The sequence below is a fragment of the Scomber scombrus genome, chromosome 23 (genome assembly GCF_963691925.1).
Source record: "Scomber scombrus chromosome 23, fScoSco1.1, whole genome shotgun sequence".
Lineage (NCBI taxonomy): Eukaryota > Metazoa > Chordata > Actinopteri > Scombriformes > Scombridae > Scomber > Scomber scombrus.
This window is the reverse complement of record NC_084992.1, coordinates 23151327-23170983: the sequence shown is the minus strand read 5'-3', so window position 1 is coordinate 23170983 and position 19657 is coordinate 23151327. Positions and strand designations below refer to the sequence as shown.

General features: G+C 39.0%; 1 protein-coding gene and 1 long non-coding RNA gene across 3 annotated transcripts in view; one reads left to right on the top strand and one right to left on the bottom strand.

Moving 5' to 3' along the window:
• Positions 1 to 915: 915 nt before the first annotated feature.
• The window catches only part of LOC134005415 (SH3 domain and tetratricopeptide repeat-containing protein 1), a 20158-nt gene continuing 1416 nt past the window's right edge, over positions 916 to 19657 (bottom strand). The window contains exons 2-19 of one of the 2 annotated variants that reach the window (XM_062444307.1): positions 19050 to 19121; positions 16829 to 16959; positions 15891 to 15996; positions 15201 to 15341; positions 13282 to 13480; positions 13089 to 13165; positions 11809 to 12004; positions 11496 to 11623; positions 10053 to 10091; positions 8595 to 9947; positions 7201 to 7341; positions 6890 to 7111; positions 6595 to 6775; positions 5428 to 5578; positions 4793 to 4915; positions 4434 to 4584; positions 4104 to 4300; positions 916 to 2864 (exon numbers count right to left, since the gene is read on the bottom strand). In XM_062444307.1, coding sequence (XP_062300291.1) covers positions 2610 to 2864; positions 4104 to 4300; positions 4434 to 4584; positions 4793 to 4915; positions 5428 to 5578; positions 6595 to 6775; positions 6890 to 7111; positions 7201 to 7341; positions 8595 to 9947; positions 10053 to 10091; positions 11496 to 11623; positions 11809 to 12004; positions 13089 to 13165; positions 13282 to 13480; positions 15201 to 15341; positions 15891 to 15996; positions 16829 to 16959; positions 19050 to 19121 — 3863 coding nt within the window. In that variant the 3' untranslated portion in view covers positions 916 to 2609. Of the gene's footprint in view, positions 2865 to 4103; positions 4301 to 4433; positions 4585 to 4792; positions 4916 to 5427; positions 5579 to 6594; positions 6776 to 6889; positions 7112 to 7200; positions 7342 to 8594; positions 9948 to 10052; positions 10092 to 11495; positions 11624 to 11808; positions 12005 to 13084; positions 13166 to 13281; positions 13481 to 15200; positions 15342 to 15890; positions 15997 to 16828; positions 16960 to 19049; positions 19122 to 19657 lie in introns of those variants that run through there. The other variant, XM_062444308.1, reaches the window with a different exon arrangement.
• Positions 16746 to 19657, top strand: part of LOC134005422 (uncharacterized) — a 413404-nt gene continuing 410492 nt past the window's right edge. The window contains exon 1 of the long non-coding RNA XR_009927863.1: positions 16746 to 16785. This is a non-coding gene — a long non-coding RNA (uncharacterized LOC134005422). The remainder of the gene's footprint in view (positions 16786 to 19657) is intronic.

Sequence of the window (19657 nt, the reverse complement as noted above, 5' to 3'; positions counted from 1 at the left end):
TAGTAGTGTCATTATTAGTCACTGCAAAATGTACAGTGCTCCAGAGTGGAGCAGCAGGGCAGTGGGGTTGGGGGGGGGGGGGGGTCTGTCAGATGGAGTTCATGGCTTCAGTTGCAAAGAAATCTAAACACCAAATGAACACCTTTTCAGCCATGTACTTGGCTGTGTCAGAAGAGAGCTTCAGGGACTTTATGGCACATTGGAAATACTCAAGTGCCTCACTAAAGGAACCAACAAGTTGATCCATAGCGCCAGCCGTGTTTGGCGACTACTCACCTGTGCGTTTGGTGTGTGTGGCTGTTTTTTTTTTTTTACGATGATCTTGTACGGTGTTTGTGGTGACCCGAAGAGCTCTTTTAGTGCCAAGGTACTCTTTAGAAAGATTCAGAAGGTCCTTTATACCTGGTGCAGTGAGGTTTTTTAATGTTGAAAGCTGAATGTTGTTGCCTTGCACTTATTTTGTACTGCCTGAGTCTTGTGTTATGGTGACATTCAATTCCCCCTCTTGGGCATTAATAAAAGACCTGTTATCTTATCTTTAGTTGATTTTTCTATCCTACACATTTAGATGCACAGGTCAGAATTCATGTGATATTATGATTGTTCTCACCAAAGTAATTGCTGACGCCTGGGAAAGGGAAAAAATAAACCACTGGGATATAAGTTACATTCTAGGGACATTGTTATGGTCAGAACGTAGATCAGATCGTCACATGGAGGCTTATATGAACATAGTGTTTTATATTTGAGGTCAAATTACAACAAAACAAATACTGTCCTTTCTCATCAGGCCCATCGTTTCATCAATGACCTGTGAAACTGAATAAAACTACAAAATTGGTGAGAAAAAATAATGTCAAATAAACCCTGAGAGAATAAAAGAGACCCAGGGGCTCTTTGTTTCAACAAACAAATGTTAATTTGTACAATTTATGCCCTCACCACGACCACTGAATACAGCTGTATTCACAACTTCAATCACAGAAAATATGGACACATGGATAAATTCAATAAGTGATGGTTTCTTGGTAAGTGGGTATAATTCCTTCTAACATAAACATACTATAGGTCACATTTAGACATATGAATAAAGGGTTTATACTGTTTATCTTAAAAATGACTCAAAGTCAAGTGTTATTAATTCACACAACTGTCACGGTCACTCAGTCATTTTAAAACAGGTTACTGAAAAACAGATGACAAACCCGAGAGAGTGGTTTATAGGACGCATCTCAGATTTCACACATAATTATACACCACATATAGTGTATATATTATGCATAGATTCTGAAGCTAAATGTGGCCCTAGTTGGTTTTCTAAGAGTGCTAGAAACTGAAATTGATAGTCTGTCTTCAAAGGCTGGCTTCAGAGAACTCCTCCTACTGTAGCTTTCAATAAAAACATGAACTCCATCTCTAACAGTCCTAAATCATATCCCAGTTTAAAGGTTCAATGTGTAACTATTATGAAGCTACTTGCATTTATTTATCATTTTTTATTGCCAATGAGAAGGACACAACCAGAAATCATATAGTATTTGACTGAATACAGTGGGAATATTTATTTAAAACACTAAATGAGCTTTCTTTTGGCAATATTTTTATTGATTGAGTCAAATTATGAATCTCCACGAGATGCAGCACTGGTAATGTACTTTCAAAAATTGCCCTTAATTTGAGATAGGCTGATGGTGTACCATATACCTACAATTTCATTATAAGCAGATAATGCATGTTTATGAACAACCATTAAAAATCTGTACCAGCTATAATTAAGATATATAACAGCCTTCCATTGGCATGTATTTAATATTTTCTTTGAATCTAAATCCAAACTGTTTTATGCACTGACTGTTGTATCATCTCAGAATAGTTTTAGTAGTTAGAGATACGAAACAGGGCCTGTTGCCTTGTCTTCCTTATGTCTTGCTTTGGTCATAAGTATGTATTTGAAAAGGCATTCAAATACATACTAGACACATTACATTTTATTATAATTTTTAACTGAGTGGCCAGCAGTAATTTAGAATGGGAATAGATTAGATAGAACTAGATTGAGTTTACTATTGTAAATGTATTCTAGCATTTCCCTTGTGTTTCTGTCTTCTTTAAGGCTCTTTATTTGGGATGTTTAATTGTGTTGTAATTTTGTCTATTTTGTGCAAATGTGCACATGCTATGATAGCAGTGTATGAAATGTGTTTGCTTAATTTGATTAATGTTGCTTCCCTGACATGCTCTGTTATTTAAAAAAAATAAATTAAAAATAAAGTGACAAAAATGATGTATGACTCTACTCCTTCCCTTTTAGGATCCTATTTTGAAAGGTGACAACAGACCCTTATTATCTAAAGGTTTGACTTCTTAATGTGCACACATATCATTTTACAACCCAGTGTCATTTTTGCTTCAAAGTAAAGATTTTCTTTGTGATCAGTTGAATCTCTGATGGAATATTAATATTGTTCTCATGACATGATTTTTCTGTACCAACAAAGAACACTTGTCATCACCTTCATCTGCTGAAGTTTGTGTTCTTTATGCATCTAGAAAAAGGTTTACATTTTCCAGTGGCTTGGTATGTTCCTCTCTATGTGCTTCTGTCTTCCTTATTGTCCTGTGGTCTTGCATTGTGGGCTGCTGCCATACAGCTGATCTGGTGAGATATTAATCCTCTTCACGTTCAGCTCTGCAGCGAATGCTCTCGCCTTCTGGTAAAAGAAGAGAGAGAGCTCTCTGTCTTTAAGGAAGTTGTGGTAGATGGTGGCAAGGCGCGTGCACAGCTGCAGCTGAGACTTCTTGTTGCCCAGATCAATGGCTGCAGCTAGTGCCAGGTGGTAATATCCTGCAGCATCAAATGGGTCCTGTGGAGATAACAGCAGAATACATGGGCTCTTCAAAACCGTTGTGATGTTATTTAGTCACAGCTTCTTGGTTGATACAGAAGCTAAGGGGTCATGGTGACATTATTAAATCTTGTTTTTACAAGATCACAATTAATAAACTTTTCATCAAGTGGTAACAAAGTCATGTTCTTGAGATATCTAGACAAAATGAATATTATTCATTAAAAATTATGAATAATCTTTTGTTAAACATTAAATGCAGTGGATTTGAGTCACATAACTTGAATGTGATTGATTGTGATGGGTTTCGACATGAGTTACAAAAGCATAAAAAAGACTTGACAGGTCAAGATGACATCTCGGCTTACATTTCAGCTTACACACATAATGACTTGTTAGGACTTGGACTTGACTTGGAACTTGTTGGTCTTCACTTGGGATGTGACTTGAAACTTACCATCTTCACTTCTGAATTTACTCAGGACTACATAGTGAAGACTTGGATTACCAGGATTATGCAAGACAGGACTTTAATATAATCATTTAAGATTTATATCCAATGTGAAAAGAATGTTGTGGAACAATCTTGGCATATTTTTCTTGACAAGAGAAAACTTTTTCATCATGCCAAGTTATAAGATAATAACCTTTGATCTTGGGGATTTAAAAATATTGCAACCAGGTTTCTCTTTAATTCTATACATTAGGTCACGTCCATAAAGCTTTTTAATAACTGAACAAAACCATGGTGAGTCTTGTATGTGTATCTTGTAAACTAATATGTAAAATCAGTGTGCTGAGTTGTTGGAATATTTCTTTCCATTTTTTCCAGACTAAAGATGTTCCAGGTACCACAGAGTCATTGGAACGAAATCTAGGAAGTAAACTAGAAATTCTTCCTACTGAGACTGAAGCTAGTTCTTAGGTTTCCAAAGAAGGGACTTTTAGGGTGTTAGGAAGCATGTCAGAGGAACAAAAATGTGTCCCTGGTTCCTCAAATGGTTCCTGAGCCCCTGTGGTGGAATCACAGGAAAGGCCTGCCATCTACTATATTGTTATGGGACACAATTTAAAGTAAAAGCCCCTTTGGAGACTCTTTTCAGCTAATAGAACATTGATGGTTGGGTAACAATGCACCTATGGATGACAACAGGCATCGGTGGATTTTACATTGCCTGCTATCTTCCAGAATCACATGGTTCAGTAATCTGTAAAACAGAAAAAAAATCCTCCCTTGTCTCCCATCTAATTCCTTACCTTCAGATCATAGAAAATGATGTCCCCCAGTGTCAGATACACCCTGACATAGTACAGTGTTTCCTCGTCAAACTGCAGAGGTGTTGGACAGAGTGTCAGAGTCTTCAGGTAATGGTGTTCAGCCATTTCATACTGTTCCAGACAGTGGTACAGAGAGGCCAGGCGGTGGTAGGCCACTCGCTCATTCAGTCTCTCACCTGTATGAAAAGACAAATGGAGATGTAAGAGTCATCTCACTGCATCTATCATCTGTCACAGTTTCAATAAAAACTACAGGATACATATCACAAAGAAAACCACAAAACCTTTGAGTTGGAGGCTTTTTCGTACCTAGACTGATGCTGATGTCCAGTGCGGTCTGAGCAAATTCCACAGCTTCCCCATAGAGTTTCAGATTGAGCATCAGTTCAGTCAACTTATTACACAACCTCAGCTTGGTTTTAACACTGCTGCTCTTCACTGCGATGGGCAGAGCACGGTCCTACATGGTAGAAATACACACAGATAGTCTTAAGTGCTGAACGCATAATTACACCCCATTAGTATTTAGGTCTTTTAGGTTTTGGCTTATTGCTACCTAAGTTCCTAGTCATCATAAAAATGTGGCTTAGTCATGTAAAGCTATGACAGAATCAACTGAGATGAATATCAAGAAGACTCCATAATGAGGCCTTGAGGTCAGTTTCTACCCTGTAGAAGGTGATAGCCTTGTCACGATCCTGGCAGCTGTTGAAGAAAATGTCTCCTGCGGCTTCCAGAAGCTTCAGGATGAACTTGGTGTCTCCTGTGCTCAGGGCGACATCCTGAGCTACCTGATAATGAGCAAAAATACAGGCTGTTATTCTTCTGCTTCTTCTTCTTCTTCTACTTTTTAGCTGTTTTTATCATCAGTTTATTACCAGTCTTTTCCACTTTGCTGTTTTTAAGTTACCATCAGTGAAACTCAACACCTCCTGCAGATGTTTCACATTAAAGGACGACCAGGATTGGGAGGGATCATGCCAAATAAGCATCGGGAAGACTGACTTTTAGTGTGAAACATCTGTGAGGGAAATATTTTTGACATCGCTCGACAGTGGTCAAAAAAACTGAGAAAAAAGTGAGAACAGAGTGTGATATTACTATGTTGTACTAGTAATATTAAATGTTTAAATACTATAGGTAAACACGGAGGATGTGCTGAGTTTGCATTAAACAGACCACAGAGGAAGCATATTTTAAATAAAGGCCTGATTCTCTCCTCCATTCAAGTAAACACAGTTCAGAGCTTCCTAAAGTTTGAAAGACTGTTCTGATAGACATGAAATAACTGTGATGTTCACACCTGTACATAAAGATCCACCAACTCAGTCTGGCCCAGGAGGTGGTAGATCTTCCCAGCATGCAGCCAGCCGTATGCCTCCTTCTCCCTGAAGCCCAGGTCAATGAAAATACCCAGACTGCTCTTGGTGTAGTCGAGAGCTGCCCTGTGTGCCCTGAAAACATTCAGAAACAACCATGGCTGTTTATGTGTCACATGTTATAGACTGATATCAAATGAACAGAAACAGTCACACTGACAGTGGGCGTGCCTGATATACTATGTTAATAATTCTTCATTCACCTGCGCATTCCCAAAAAGAAATAAAACTACAACTGTGGGTTTGTGTAATGCTTATCAGTTCAAATGACCATCATGCCATTCTTGCAAAGGCTTCCCATCATGAGCGTGATGTAAAAGGAGGATGGCCACGGTATTAATAGCATGTGTCTATGGGGAGGGACTGAAACCCAGTCGGAACCCACTTTAAGCCCATATGGGAAAACACAGGTGGGGCCACCATGGAAACTGTGGACAAACCCACTTGGGACCCATACCCCCGCACTTTCTTAAATCTACTGTCATCTCCACAGTTTGGAGTGTATTCAACTCCACGTTGTTGTGACCGGACCACAGGGCCAGCTGATGAGGCTGTTGACTGCTGTGTTGTCTGCAAATTTGAACAGACGGGTCTCCTGAGGTGCAGTCATTGGTGTGGAGTGAGAAGACCAGCTAGGAGAGCTCTGCTGCTTGCTGTCTGTCAGGAGGTACGTGATCCACTGATGGTGGAGGGGGCACAGTGAGCCGGGTAAGTTTGGAGAAAAGGATTTCTGAAATGTTGGCGCTTATAAGTGAGTTGCAGGATATAATACAGTCCCATGTTCCATAGAGAGCTGCTGCTTCTAACCAAATCTCTGCTTAACTTTTTAGCTATGTGAAGATTGATGAAAAGGTTTGTGGAGTTTCTTTTCAGTATTCAACAGTTCCTCCCAGGTGATGAGGAAAGCTTCAAACTTTAAACTGAAACTCATCAATAATCGAACTCTTTAAACTAACAGCTGTGATTTTGTTTTCTCTTTTTTATTTCTTGGTTAATAACAGCTTTACATATAAGTGGCAGTTCAAAAGAACTTGTAGACAGCCCTTTGTACTTTTGTGTGTAACTGAAATGTTCCAGCTGCTCACACTCACCTGTCTGTGCCCAGACTGAGATAGAGCTGGCTAACAGCTTCCAGTGCATCCCCCTCCTGTCCTCTGTCTCCTGTGCAACTGAGCAGCTGGATCTGGTGCTGGCTGTAGATGATACACTGGGCCTGGTCTGGACTCTCACACCCGTACAGATGGCACAGATGTTTGGTTGCAGTGAGCTGGCCTGGCAATAAGTGATAGTCAGGTTTAGTTCATTTAAAGAGCAAAATAAACCAGATAACATTTGCACATAGTACAAAAAACACTGAATGTAAGCCACTGTGTTACTAACACTTACAGTCTAAAACATTGGCATTGATAGCCAACAGAAGAGCCCACTCATAGCATCCTTTCCCATAGTCCAGCTGCTGCTGCTTCACATAGTGCTGCCCCAACTCCAGAAGCACTGTGATGAAGTTCACCTCATGACCTTCTTCATCCAGCTCAGAGAAGATCTGCACAGCCTCAGTCAGGTGCCTCTGTGCTAGTCCTTTAGCTCCAGCTTTCAGACACAGCAGCCCTTCATGAGGATAAAGGAGCACTGAGTCATCTCACAGAGTTAAAGTCCACTGGAAAAATCATCAACAAATAAGTATAATACTGTGTTACCGAGATTAGCTTGAGCTACAGCCCAGTTTGGCATGTCCTCATACTCTTGGCAGATGTCAACAGCAGCTTCGTAGCTCTCTGCTGCCCTCCGGAGGTCACCCATGCATCGAAGGGCAACGCCACGCATGTTGAGGACCACACCTTAATGTGAAATAAAACACATTTACTTTACAGCTCTACAGCTATGGAATAACCTGGAGTGAATTCACATTTTTTTCTCATAACACACACACTTTTTCTCAAAGAATTTCTTTACCTCTAAAATAAAATCTTTGTATATTTTACTTTGTGTTAGTTTGGTCTGTATTCTTTTTAAATCCTCCAATCAAAGTTTATTAATATTCTACTTCTACTTCTACTTCTATACTATTCAATTTATTCTGCCAGCTGCCGAACAGTACTGCAAACTTTTGATCAGGAAAAGCATTAAATTATATTATATTCAGGCAGATTTCACAATCAAAAAGCATTTCCATTTAATATGAATGTATTTTGCCTCACATATCTATTTGAATTGTACATATGATGATCTACTGTGATCAAGAACATATCTTATATAACAGCTAACCACTTATTTTGGTTGTTCAGCGGGAATGTGAAACCCACCCAAAACATAAGGATGAATGGAAGTGCACAGTGCCTACTCTTTATTCAGCCTTTCAAGTTTATCACTAAATTATCAAAAAATAGATTAGTTTTTTTATAAATGGCCTGGCCATTTTTGCTGATTTGCCTTAAATCACAGGGCAGACAGCTGAGAACCAGAGTCAAACAAGGAACCAGATTTGTGTGTTGACTACTGAGGTGAATCTATTAGTACCTGTCTACTCAACAGTCTTGCTCCAATTACCCAAAACATTTCTGTTTGTTTGGCAGTTTGGTTGTAAGATGATGGCTACATAGATATATACATATATTTTTAACTACAGGTTTTAAATAATTGTCCAGTGGAACCGATTACCAGAGCCACTTATTTGGAGGTGCAAACAAACTAAATTAAGCCTGAGCTGGTTGTAATTGTCATGGGTTGCCCTGGTGGCCAGAGTTTAAACATCATGGCCATGTAATTGCACCTTTCATGGTTTGAGTCAAGCTGAGGATCTTTGTTGCATACCATGGCAGTAACCTACAAATCTATCTTGCTCTTTCCCCTCATTTCCTGTCAGCTGTATGCTGTGTCACTAAAAAGTCATAAAATGATCAAAAAAATGTTCCTGATCGATCCATGCACCATTCTGTACTGTGTGGAAGGGCAATGTTGAACCTGGGAGAATACCTGAAAAATCTAATAGATGTTTATGACTGACATTTGGGTAGTAACCTATAATGTTCACAAAAGTGAACATTATAGGTTAGAATTTAACCACAGAAACCTTAAAAAAAAAACAACATACCTTCCTGAGGTGTGGTGCAGTGTTCTGGCATGGAAGCTAGGACCGCATCCAAGATATCCAGGGCAACAACTGGCTGGTTGTTGTCAATGTGAAGCCATGCCAGCCAGATGAGGGCACTGTTTCTCTCTGGGACAGAAGTGGGGAGTCGTTGTGAGGATGGACTGTTGTTGATAAGAGCGTGCAGGTGTCGGATAGCGTGTCCAATCATTCTCTGCTTGTTAAACAGCTGACAGAGACAAACAGTAAGCTGATAGCTCAACACATGGTATTGGTCACTTCCTCCTCCTTGGACCATGGGAAAAGAGATGGCTTGGTGTAAATATGGAGCCACATGAGCCGGGAAGAAGGCTTCCTGTTCTGTGATCCCATACAGTCTATTGACATTGTCCAGAACTATTACCATGCTGCTGAGGCAGTCAGTCAGTGCAGCAGAGGACTGCTGAGAAGCTCTCCTTGCTGAACTGACACTGAGGTGGGGAAGGCAAAGTTCGCTGTAGAGCCTTCCCAGGGTCAAGTATCCTTGGCTCGTGGAGATGGTCCATGTTTTGTGCGCTTCAGCACAAACAACAACTAGTCTCTCAAGATAAGGAACAACCTGGGCACCCTCAGTTCGAGTCCAGTGGTACTTCGCCAGTAGATAACAAGCCCGGGCTTCAGCCATTCTGTTGTGACTTAGAACAGCTTTCTTGAGCATGTACTTGAGAACAGGATTATCCTCTATGCTTTCCAGACAGCCTGGGATCCCCATTAACAAGGCAACAAGCCGCTCCGCTAGAGCAAAGAAACTTTCTGTATTTTTCTGCAAAAGATATATGACAGCCAGGTTGGAATAGATGCTAGCCAACAGCCTGAGGTCCGTGAAGCTTTCACGTGGAACACTGAGGGCTTCTTCAAAGTAAACCCGAGCCTGGCTAAACTTTGACCTCCCAGCACAGAGCTTACCCAACAGGAAGCACAAACGAGTCTGCAACCAAAAGAGTCGCTTCTTTCTGGCAGTTTCCCTCGCAACACCAAGAAAGGCAATCAGCTCATCCTCATCAGAGTGACCACTGAAGGTGGAGGAGTTGAGGAGTTCAGGACTCTGTCCGTACAGGGTGCCAAACTCCAGTTTGTAATCTTGTCCTTCCAAAAAAGAGAAGAGGGGAATGAAGTTCTCTGTGTTGTTGTTCCCTTCTGCAACTGGGTGAACAGTGAAGCAGGGAGGGTTGGGTTTTTTGGCCTCAGTAGGCACAGCTGATTCTTCTTCAATCCCATTCATAGTCGCAACAGAATCTGGGGATGATTCTTTTCCTTGGTCAAGAATCCTCTGGATATTAGTTTTCAAGTGAGTATCAACTTTGCTTGAAGAGCTGTCTGCAAAAGATTCATGAGGAAAAAATGGAATTACTGATGAAACAGGGTTCTCTAAGATGGCTTTGACCTATCAAAAATAAATTCAAACAGGGTGGCAGAACTTACTTGGCACTTTTGTTTCAGAGTTTTTGCAACTGATGATATCTGGGGTTGAACAATACAGGTACACAAGTACAGAAAACACTGATTATTCACAATTCTGTTTTTAGGTTCAGATAAAAATACATTACCAAGCTTCTCTTATGAAAGATCTAGGGGCATTCATGAGTGTAAGGCAGTGAATACAACCTGTGTAAGATACTCATCAAGGGTAGGGCAGGGTATGAACTGACCGTGTCTAAGCATGGTGTTTTAACCTGTTCAGAATGGCTACACTCGATGAAATGTGGAAAAACCTTCCATCATACAGAAAGGTAAGAGCTGATAAGCAACTTAAGATAATGGTGGATATTTTCGGACAGTCTCTCTCTTTCCACAAGTATTCATGGTATTGCATTTGGTTGTTCATATGACAAGTGCTGGAAGTTAAGCAGGTGTGGCTATTGGATTATTGTTTGAGAGAGTTACATAAATAGTCAGATGCAGCTCAAATTGGGTAGGTGTGGGTGAAGGGGATTTTAGATGCTGTTCAACAATTCAACAAGCACTTTGTTTAAACTACACTGGCACCTACAGATGCCTGGTTTTAAAGGACAATTCAGATTTATTGTAACTTGGTTTATACTGTACTTTTCTATGGACTATGTTACATTGTATTCATTAAATGATGTAATCTAATTAAATAGCGACATTGTTACATTAAAGTCTGTTTATAAAAGACAGTTTGAGTAATCAGTTCACCCTTTGTCTTTGTTATTTTTTCCAAATAAGTGTGACTAAGCTGGGTGTGTTTCTAATATGTCTAAACATCTAACTGCTCATGTTGCTTAACCCATCATACTTTTTTCCTCTGATGATTGTGGACTACGTCACCAGGACATCATTTTTTTTTTTTTTTTTTTTTTTTACGAAAATACATGCACTTCAGTGAAGCATGTGAAACCCTGGCTCTGTAGGATTCCTAGATCTCAGCAATCTATTTGGTGAGTTATTACTGATAAAGACAAAACTACAAGCTATGATGCAAGTTGCAATACACTCCATTTAAACTAGAACAAGAAGTACTCCAATGCTTTTACTTTCCTCACATGACATCACAAACCAACCTGATGTTTTCTCATCAGTCTTAAGGATTATTACAACAGTAGTTACTTCTTTCAGTTTTGTCTGGGAAATATGAAAATGTGCTACCAAATCAGATCCTAAGTCACATGATTAACTGTATATGGTACTGCTTTTGACAGATCTGTATTTAAATTTTTTTCCATAAAAGTAAATCAATGTCATGTTTAAGCTGAGCCACCATTCACATAGAGCACATTAATAAGCTGATATGGGGGAATATTAACTGGAGAGCAGGTTAAACATTTACCATGCACAAACATTAGCACCTAAAATAGAAACAGGGAAAATGGAAAATCTGTATAAATCACTGAGACCTTTCCTTACCTAGTTTGTAGTTATGACCAGTATCATTTTGTGATTTGTTCTTCAATAAGGCAGTTGTTTCCTCTATGACTTTGCTCTCTTGCAGACAGAAGAACCCTTCCTCTTTATCCAAACAAATATCTGCTGAACTAGAAGGGTGAAAATGTCATATACATCATATACACAGTGACATATACTGTACAAAGACACATAGTACATACATTTTGATATATGTTTTTAGAATAATTCATATTTGGAACAGACATCCCTTTTAACTGAAACAATAACTCATTTGGTAAAAGCTATAACATAGTAATATTGTTGATAAACTCACCTGTAGGTGTTACTGGAGGGTTTCACCATGTTTGTCTTGACCAGACCCACTTCTCCTGTTACCTCCTTCCTACCTATGAACCAATCAAAACAAGACACCAGAAGTCCCACGATGATGATACGATCACTGGGTGCCACACTCAGCTCATCTGGACCCTCGGCATCATACTCTACAGTGGCCACACAAGTTCCTCTGGCTGAATGGAATGGGATGGAGAGAGAGGGTATGCAGGGACAGAGATCACACTTTACACTTTTTAATTGAACTTTTTACAATTGATTGCTTCAATTTTAGTATTTTTGTATAAACGTTTCCATCAATTTCATCCATCTATGAATCCATGTTGCACCTCATCCAGCAGCAGGCTACCTAAGGTTGCACATTTGTCCTGTACTGTTTACTTTGAATAAATATTGACTATATCATTTTTTAAGACTGTGGCAGTTTTAAGGAAGTTCTACATTTGTTTGCAGAATAAGAACAAATTAATGTGAGAAAATATTTATCAATCCTGGATTTGTGCTTAAAATGTTCGTATGTACAAGTTTAAGCACAGATTTGTGTGAATGCACAGTTTGTGAGCCTGTGTCTGAGCCTGAGCCCAACCACCTGGGCTGGCAGAGGGAAACTTATTTCAGCAGCTTGTCTCTGTGATCTCATTCTGTCAGGCACTACTCAGAACTCATGACCATGGGTGAAGGTGAAGGAGTTATAGGCTGTCCATAATAAACACCATGATAACTGCACCTGGTTTGAGGGCATCTTAGGCCATAGATGATGGATTTACTTTGAAGTTGTATCATCAGATCTATGACTGTATGTCTTGGATAATCAGGTAAAGGGTGCTGAGAGAGTACTGACATCATATATATGATAATCAATAGATGAAGACATACAACCAAACATCACTCTGCAGAGTGATATATTCCAAAGTTTATCAGCACAAATAAGACACAGATAGGTCAAGCTGTTGAGCTGTTACCCCCCATCTCCAGCTTCATCACTGTATGCTTACTACCACACAACAGAGAAAGATAACAAGAACGTTTTGTTTTTTTCAGATCTTTCAGTAACACTGGGTTTATGATACAGCACCGCCACACATCAATGGTGATGCCAGTGACATTATTAAAGTGAGGGGTCTTATTCAGGAGTGATGGTGAAATTGATCTTTAAGCCAAATCAACCCCATGCTTCACATATACTTAAATATTTGGCTATATTCTCTCTCATTTCGATATATAGGTGAAATCATTCTCTACAGCTTTAACAGCACTTACCACACTGCAGAGGGAAGTCACAAGCAGGTTTCCCATCACCAACTAAAATGCTCTCTGCACAAGATTTAAGAAACCATCTGTGGACAGATGGCATCATATGACTACAGAGAAAAACAACAACCTGATATGTACAATCACAGAACAGTGAGATCAGTCACAATACACTACTACTGTATATGTGGATGTGACTCACTGATGAAAAGGGATAACTGGTTCCAGTACAGGGTTGGGTGCAGTGCCCCGGTTTCCATCAGCCAGGCACAAGACGGTCCAGCCTGAGCCCAGGAAGGGAGGCTCAAACTGAGCTATGTCTCCCTGCTCCAGGTACAGGTCTCCGCCAGAGGTGGAGCTGTCAAACATCTGGTTGGCAATACAACTAGCAAACAATGAACCTGAGGACACAGAAAAAAGGGGAGTGAAATGTAACAATGAATTACCCTTTTACTTTTTTATTAGTATGTTTTTCATTCAATTTTTAACATTGTAAAAAGGTAACATTAATGATGCTATTAATTAGCGCAATGATAACTTGAACATGTTCTGATCTGCACATACCAAAAATTAAAAACAAAACCATAACATGAACATATGGCAAAATACAGTAAATCGCTTGCTGTTTCCGAGAATTAAAGACTGGAATTTTAACCAGTGAAAGTGCTTTTGAGATGACGGTAGCCTCTGTCTTAAACATTTCTAATGATGTTGGCTCAGGTGCTATCATGTGACCTAAGAGTGGAATTTCAGTCACATGACAACAGGTGGCTGTGTATGGGAAGAGATGGTAACTCCTGTCTCTGTCCAAAGATGGTCTCCGCTGTCAGATGTAAATGTCATCCACTGACTCCTGGTCAATGACTTTTGACTTCTTTTCAGTGGATGCTGTGTGGGGTTTAGTATGGTGTTCACAGACAGTAGTGGTCCCAACACCTTTCACATGTGTTGTTGTAATGATGCCCAATCTTCCTGTCAGGAGTGTCCTATCTTTAGAATGTAAGAGCAAAGATCTTAAGTTTTGTCTGATTTGTGGTGTTGACTCTTTGTCACTCACAGTGCTTTTACATCTAACCAGTTTAGTCAACTGAGCTGTGGTGCTTTTGCTCATTTAGTTTGGTTTGCTTTGGCCGGTGTGCAGCTATCAGTTGTACTCTGGTGTGGGCCAAACAACCAGACTGAGACTGTCTGAAAAGGAATGTCACGGTCTGCTTCAAAACAGAATGAACCGTGGTGCGGTTCATTTGTGGTGTCAAAGCAAATGGACCAACCACATCATTTTATGATAGTAGACATGTGATCTTAGCATTAATTCAAAAGCTAAACTACTATAAACCCATCTGCTGTTGAACTGCAGTCTCCTCTATCTGTATAAATGATGTATATCCTATACAAGATCATTTTGTGGCCCGGATACTTGTGAAAGTTGAGTTTAAACAGTGCGTTGAGCTTATTTATATCCTACTGTGTGTATTTTCAGTTCCCAAATAAAAATGTCTGTCCCCTTAATATTATGGTCCAAAATACTCCAATCCTATTCCAGGTGTGATACACAAGGTCCAGTTGTGGTCTCAACTATTAATTTGATTTCCTCAAGTCGGTCTATTTAGTGATGCTAATGCAGGATCAATACCTTTCAGTCCATATGACTTCAAAGTTAAAAAAAAAAAAACTGGCTTATTTCTAAACAGCCCTTGTGAACACAAAGCAGACCAGAACTAAAAGGCAAAGGCAAATCTTCTTCTTTCATTTGTACATACCAAAGTACAGTTGTGCACCCTTAAAGAGTCTAGATGTTCTGACAGTCCATGTATGGGAGTCCCATTGAGATACTTTTGGTGGTCCCCATTGATTTAGCAGTGGTCATAAGTCGGAGTGAGATTCTCATAATCCACACCTGTTGGGCAACTGCACTTTCTGCTGGGCCTCCTTCTATTCTCCTCTTCACTGACAAAATGTTCTGCTCTCTCTAGGAGGCTTATGTTGTGAGTGGATAGTGAAATGGGATACTGGACGCTTGAAGGTATTAATCTCTGAGGCAAAGAGCATCGTTGAACAGGAACCTAACACTAATGCTTTGAGTTGAGACTATTAACCACATACTGGAACTTCATCACCTACCATCTTGCATGAGGATGCCTTTGTAGAGAAGGTTCAGTGTGTCCTCCTGAATGGAAACCTCAATAGCAATGTCTTCTTCCAAAGAAGTGAGCCAGAACTTTTGGTCTAACAACAGATTCTCTACGCATGGACCCAAGAATCCTGCAAGAGAAGAGGATGAGTCTATAGGTCATACTTTATGTTCATATTGTAAACTTCAAATAGTGGAACAATAGCTTTAGATCTACTGATAGTTGCTACAACAGCAACAGCAGAAATAGTAGTAGTGACATTACATGTTGTGTTTGTGTTTAAACCAGTACATCATCAGGAAAGTAAATACCCAGCCAGCATGTGGGGCCCACATGGGTTGAATGCAGGCTACGTGGGTACTGAGTGGACATGGGATTGAACTGGGAAAATTTTGCGGGTCCCACATGGTTTCAGTTATATGGGCCCCACATGTGAAATTCACCCACATGGGCCCCAGCGGTTCGCAGTCAGAACCCACTTGAAGCCCATATGGGCAAACACAGGTGGGGCCACCATGGAAACTGCTTACAAACCCAGGTGGGACCCATATTTGCAGCCCAAATTTAATTAAAAAAAAAATTATAACTATAACAAGCTTTACGTTTTGCATTACTGCAAATGGTCAATTATAAATCCAACATTTACTGGCAACTATTTTGTTCTTACATTCCAACCTACCTGCTGTATAATACGTGGTGAACTTCCATATTTCCTCAAATGTTTTAAAAGTCACATATATCACTTTGTCTTCACTGTTGATGGAGACAAGATGAGCAGACAACTCCTACAGACAGAAAGAGAGAAGATTTAGTTTCATAGCAGATTTTTGTATTTATATGTATTGTATTTATTTTTTGCCAATACATTGATTTTGTTTTGAAAGTCACCTTCAAATTGCGTAATCGTATTTTGTAATTAAAGCTTGAGAGTCTAGTCTCCCCCTTCTGGCAGTGAGAATTATTACAACAGTGTTGACACATGCTTACAGAACAGGCTCCTATAACGTACTGTATTGGAATCACAATGCTAACATAAAAGACCTTTAAGGACCATTACTGAACAAATTATTTTCTAAAATGAGAATATGGTAGTTGTGTATTTGTCCATATTACAGGACGTACATAAGTGTTTGGAACACACTAAGCAGACAGTGTGGATGGATGCTTAAATATTTTTTCTGATGTAAAAACTTGTCACATTTCAAATGTATTAGTTTGTGACTCAAGGTGGACCATAGCCACTATTCTCTACCAAGGATGAAAGTACTAACTTATCAAAGCCACCTTTAAGGTCTGCACGAGGTTGTGTTTGATACTGAAAGAACAGATTTGAGTTGAAATCTCTTTAACCTAAATGTAACAATTTTCAGCACAAAACCTAAAGCTGTATTACTTCAACCTTGGCCACTAGGAGGCAGACCTGCAAAACACGCAGTCAGACAGCATTTGTGTTCTGATCCATTCATAATTTATGAATGAAGTAGATTTTTCTTTTTCAGATTAAAATACTTAGAGGATATAGCCCTGTGTGTGTGTGTGTGTGTGTGTGTGTGTGTGTGTGTGTGTGTGTGTGTGTGTGTGTGTGTGTGTGTGTGTGTGTGTTGGCATGTGCAGTACCATGAATAGAGTTTTGACCTCGCTGCTGTCAGCCTGCAGAATGTGCAGCTTCCCTCTCAACATTTCCTGTGACTCCTCATCTGCAGGAAGACGCTGTGGACCCCTGACCACATCAAGCAGCATGGGCAGAGCTGCAACACAAAACACAGCACATTTACTGTGTAGCAAAGCATCACATGCTTTTTAGTGTGTGTGAAGTCATTCTAACTCAGGAAACGATGTTATCGTGACTTATTATAGATAGAGATATCTTGGTATCAGCATATACAGTATATCAGCCAATCAGTAACTAGAAACAAGTTTATTTTTTATGTTGTAAAATGTCCCTCAGTCCATAGCTTGGTCACAACTCTTTTTAAAATGTTAAAATGTGTGTTTATGTTAAATCAGTATATCAGCTGATATATCTTATCTCTAGTAGTGGGTGTTTTGATTTCTTTACTGATTTTTTGGATAATAAATGACATAGCTATGTGTGTTACTTGTAAGTCCACCAGCTTTATAAACATTCAGTACTACATCTTTACAGAATGCTTTTTTTCCCACTGGTTAATTTTATATTGCATGAGAAAGGTAAATCATTTGTAATGGTGTGAAGTAGTGCACTTTATATTTTAAAGACATTTTTACAAATCCTTGTATTTATGTATCCCTTTTCCTCCACCTCACCTTCTGTTTTAAAAGCTAGAAGTTGTAGTTTTTGTAGACCTTTTCACTGTGTTCCACTTATGACAAAGGCAACTTGTGTGGGCTGTTACTGGGTGCTATGACAAAACCAGGAAGTGTATCATTACCACTTTTATTTTTTAACTCAAATTATTTGACTTAAACATCAGTAAATTTAGGGTAAAAAAGTGATTTTTAAGATTAACCTACATCTACTTGAGTAGAGTAATTTGGTAATGTTTAACCTCATTGGTGGTTTAATGTGACTCCAGTTCTTGTTAATATTTGCAGAAAATAAATGAGCTGAGCGGTTACTGTTGCTGTAGCAATCTGTGATACTTATAATGCAATAAAAGAAGATCCAAAACACAGCATTACAATATATACAGCATATATAATACTTAAAATATAATGGTAATGCAAGAACATAAGGGTTAGATTGTCCCTTATGTGACCAATTTAGTTTAGTTTTAGAACTTCATGAAACCATGAACTATGCAAAGCATTTCATAGAATTTACCACAATATGTACAAACCTGATAATATGAGCTGACCAACAATTTACATTTCTGTTATTTGGTGAGTGAGATGAGTGGTTGGAAAACTTAGTGTTTGTTATATTTTCATGTATTGGGTAAAATAGGACATGATATTGTGTGATAGGAGATGTTTAGTGGTGTAAAAGCTAAAAAAAAATACACTCTCTCTGCTCTCTGAAACATGAATCAAGATTTAATCACACATTTATTGATCAGTCAGATCCACTATTGATGCTTTCTAAACACATCTGTGGTTCAAATTTTGGTTTAGACACTTTTTATGAGGGGATTCTTAGACTGGGTCAAAATTGACCTAGAACATACTGTAAGGGCATACAATATGAACAGTATGTAGGATTAAATATGAAGACTGACCCACATGATGAAAACACACAGTGCCACTGTCGTGTGACAATGACACAGTGTGACTGATTCAGAGATTAATAAGTGACTTCAGAGGAGCTCAGAGGTTCAAGGTATAAAACACTTCAAAGTCTTTCACATGACTGTCCACTGAGGTCACGTTAGTTTTACAGGACATATGTTTGCTTATGATTGGTCGGGGTAACAGTACTACTACAGCAGTTTTTTTATGGTTCATTTTCTCTTATTTTTTCTAATCCTGGCTAGTACAGCTGCAGTACTCAAATAGAGCAAAAATGATCAGTATGTTAGTTGTTTCAAATCATATGATTGGGTGTAATAAATACTGCAGCATGTACATGTAGGGGCTGCTTAAGAGCCTTTAAGGGGTACAACATTTTTTTTTTTAAAAGAGAGAATTGAGTAAATAACGTGAAAACATTCATTTATACCTTAAAAGAGGTTACATTTTCATTCAGGAGATTTGCCTGCTCATCATGAGCAAATTAGGGATGGGGATGTCATTCACTGTTTGCAGGTTACTTTGTGATAAGTAAGTTTACTGCATTTTTACTAAACCTACAACAGTGTACCTGTGGTTTTTACATGTTCTAGCCCATTTACTAAAAACTACACCACTGCTATGAAATTACCTGTTGGGAAGTTCTCCTCTGGTGCTGACAGAGTTCTCTTCAGACTGGAAGCATCTCTGGAGAAACCACGCACTGTTACACACATGAAGACACAGCATTGAAGTCACACACATGGAACTACAATTTGGAAAGACTGGCTAGTTGAGGCATACTACAAAACTAACTCAAAAGGCTGATGTGTCTTCATTATCTTCTTCACATGAAAAAAGACAAAACACCCATGAACAGAATTGACTGTCCTGTCTACATTTACCAGCATCAACATAGTGTCGAAACCCTATTCTGTCTTACCTTAAATACCATCTATTTACTTTTTTAATAATAATTCAATGAAGGCATTGTTAATGGTATTATGAGGGGATAGTAAATAGATTTTTTAAAATAGTAATAGATTCCACCAACACAGTCACATGACCATCAAAGTAATCAATTGTAAATATGTTATCTGCATGGTTTAAAGGGGGAACGTTTCAATATACTAGAATCAATTCAAGAAAAGGTAAAATAATATTATTATTCCAAATTTGGGGTGAGCCCCTTTATTTGAAAGAGCATTTTCTTTAAACTGTGAATAATAGTGACATACTGTACATCCTGTCAATGAAAGT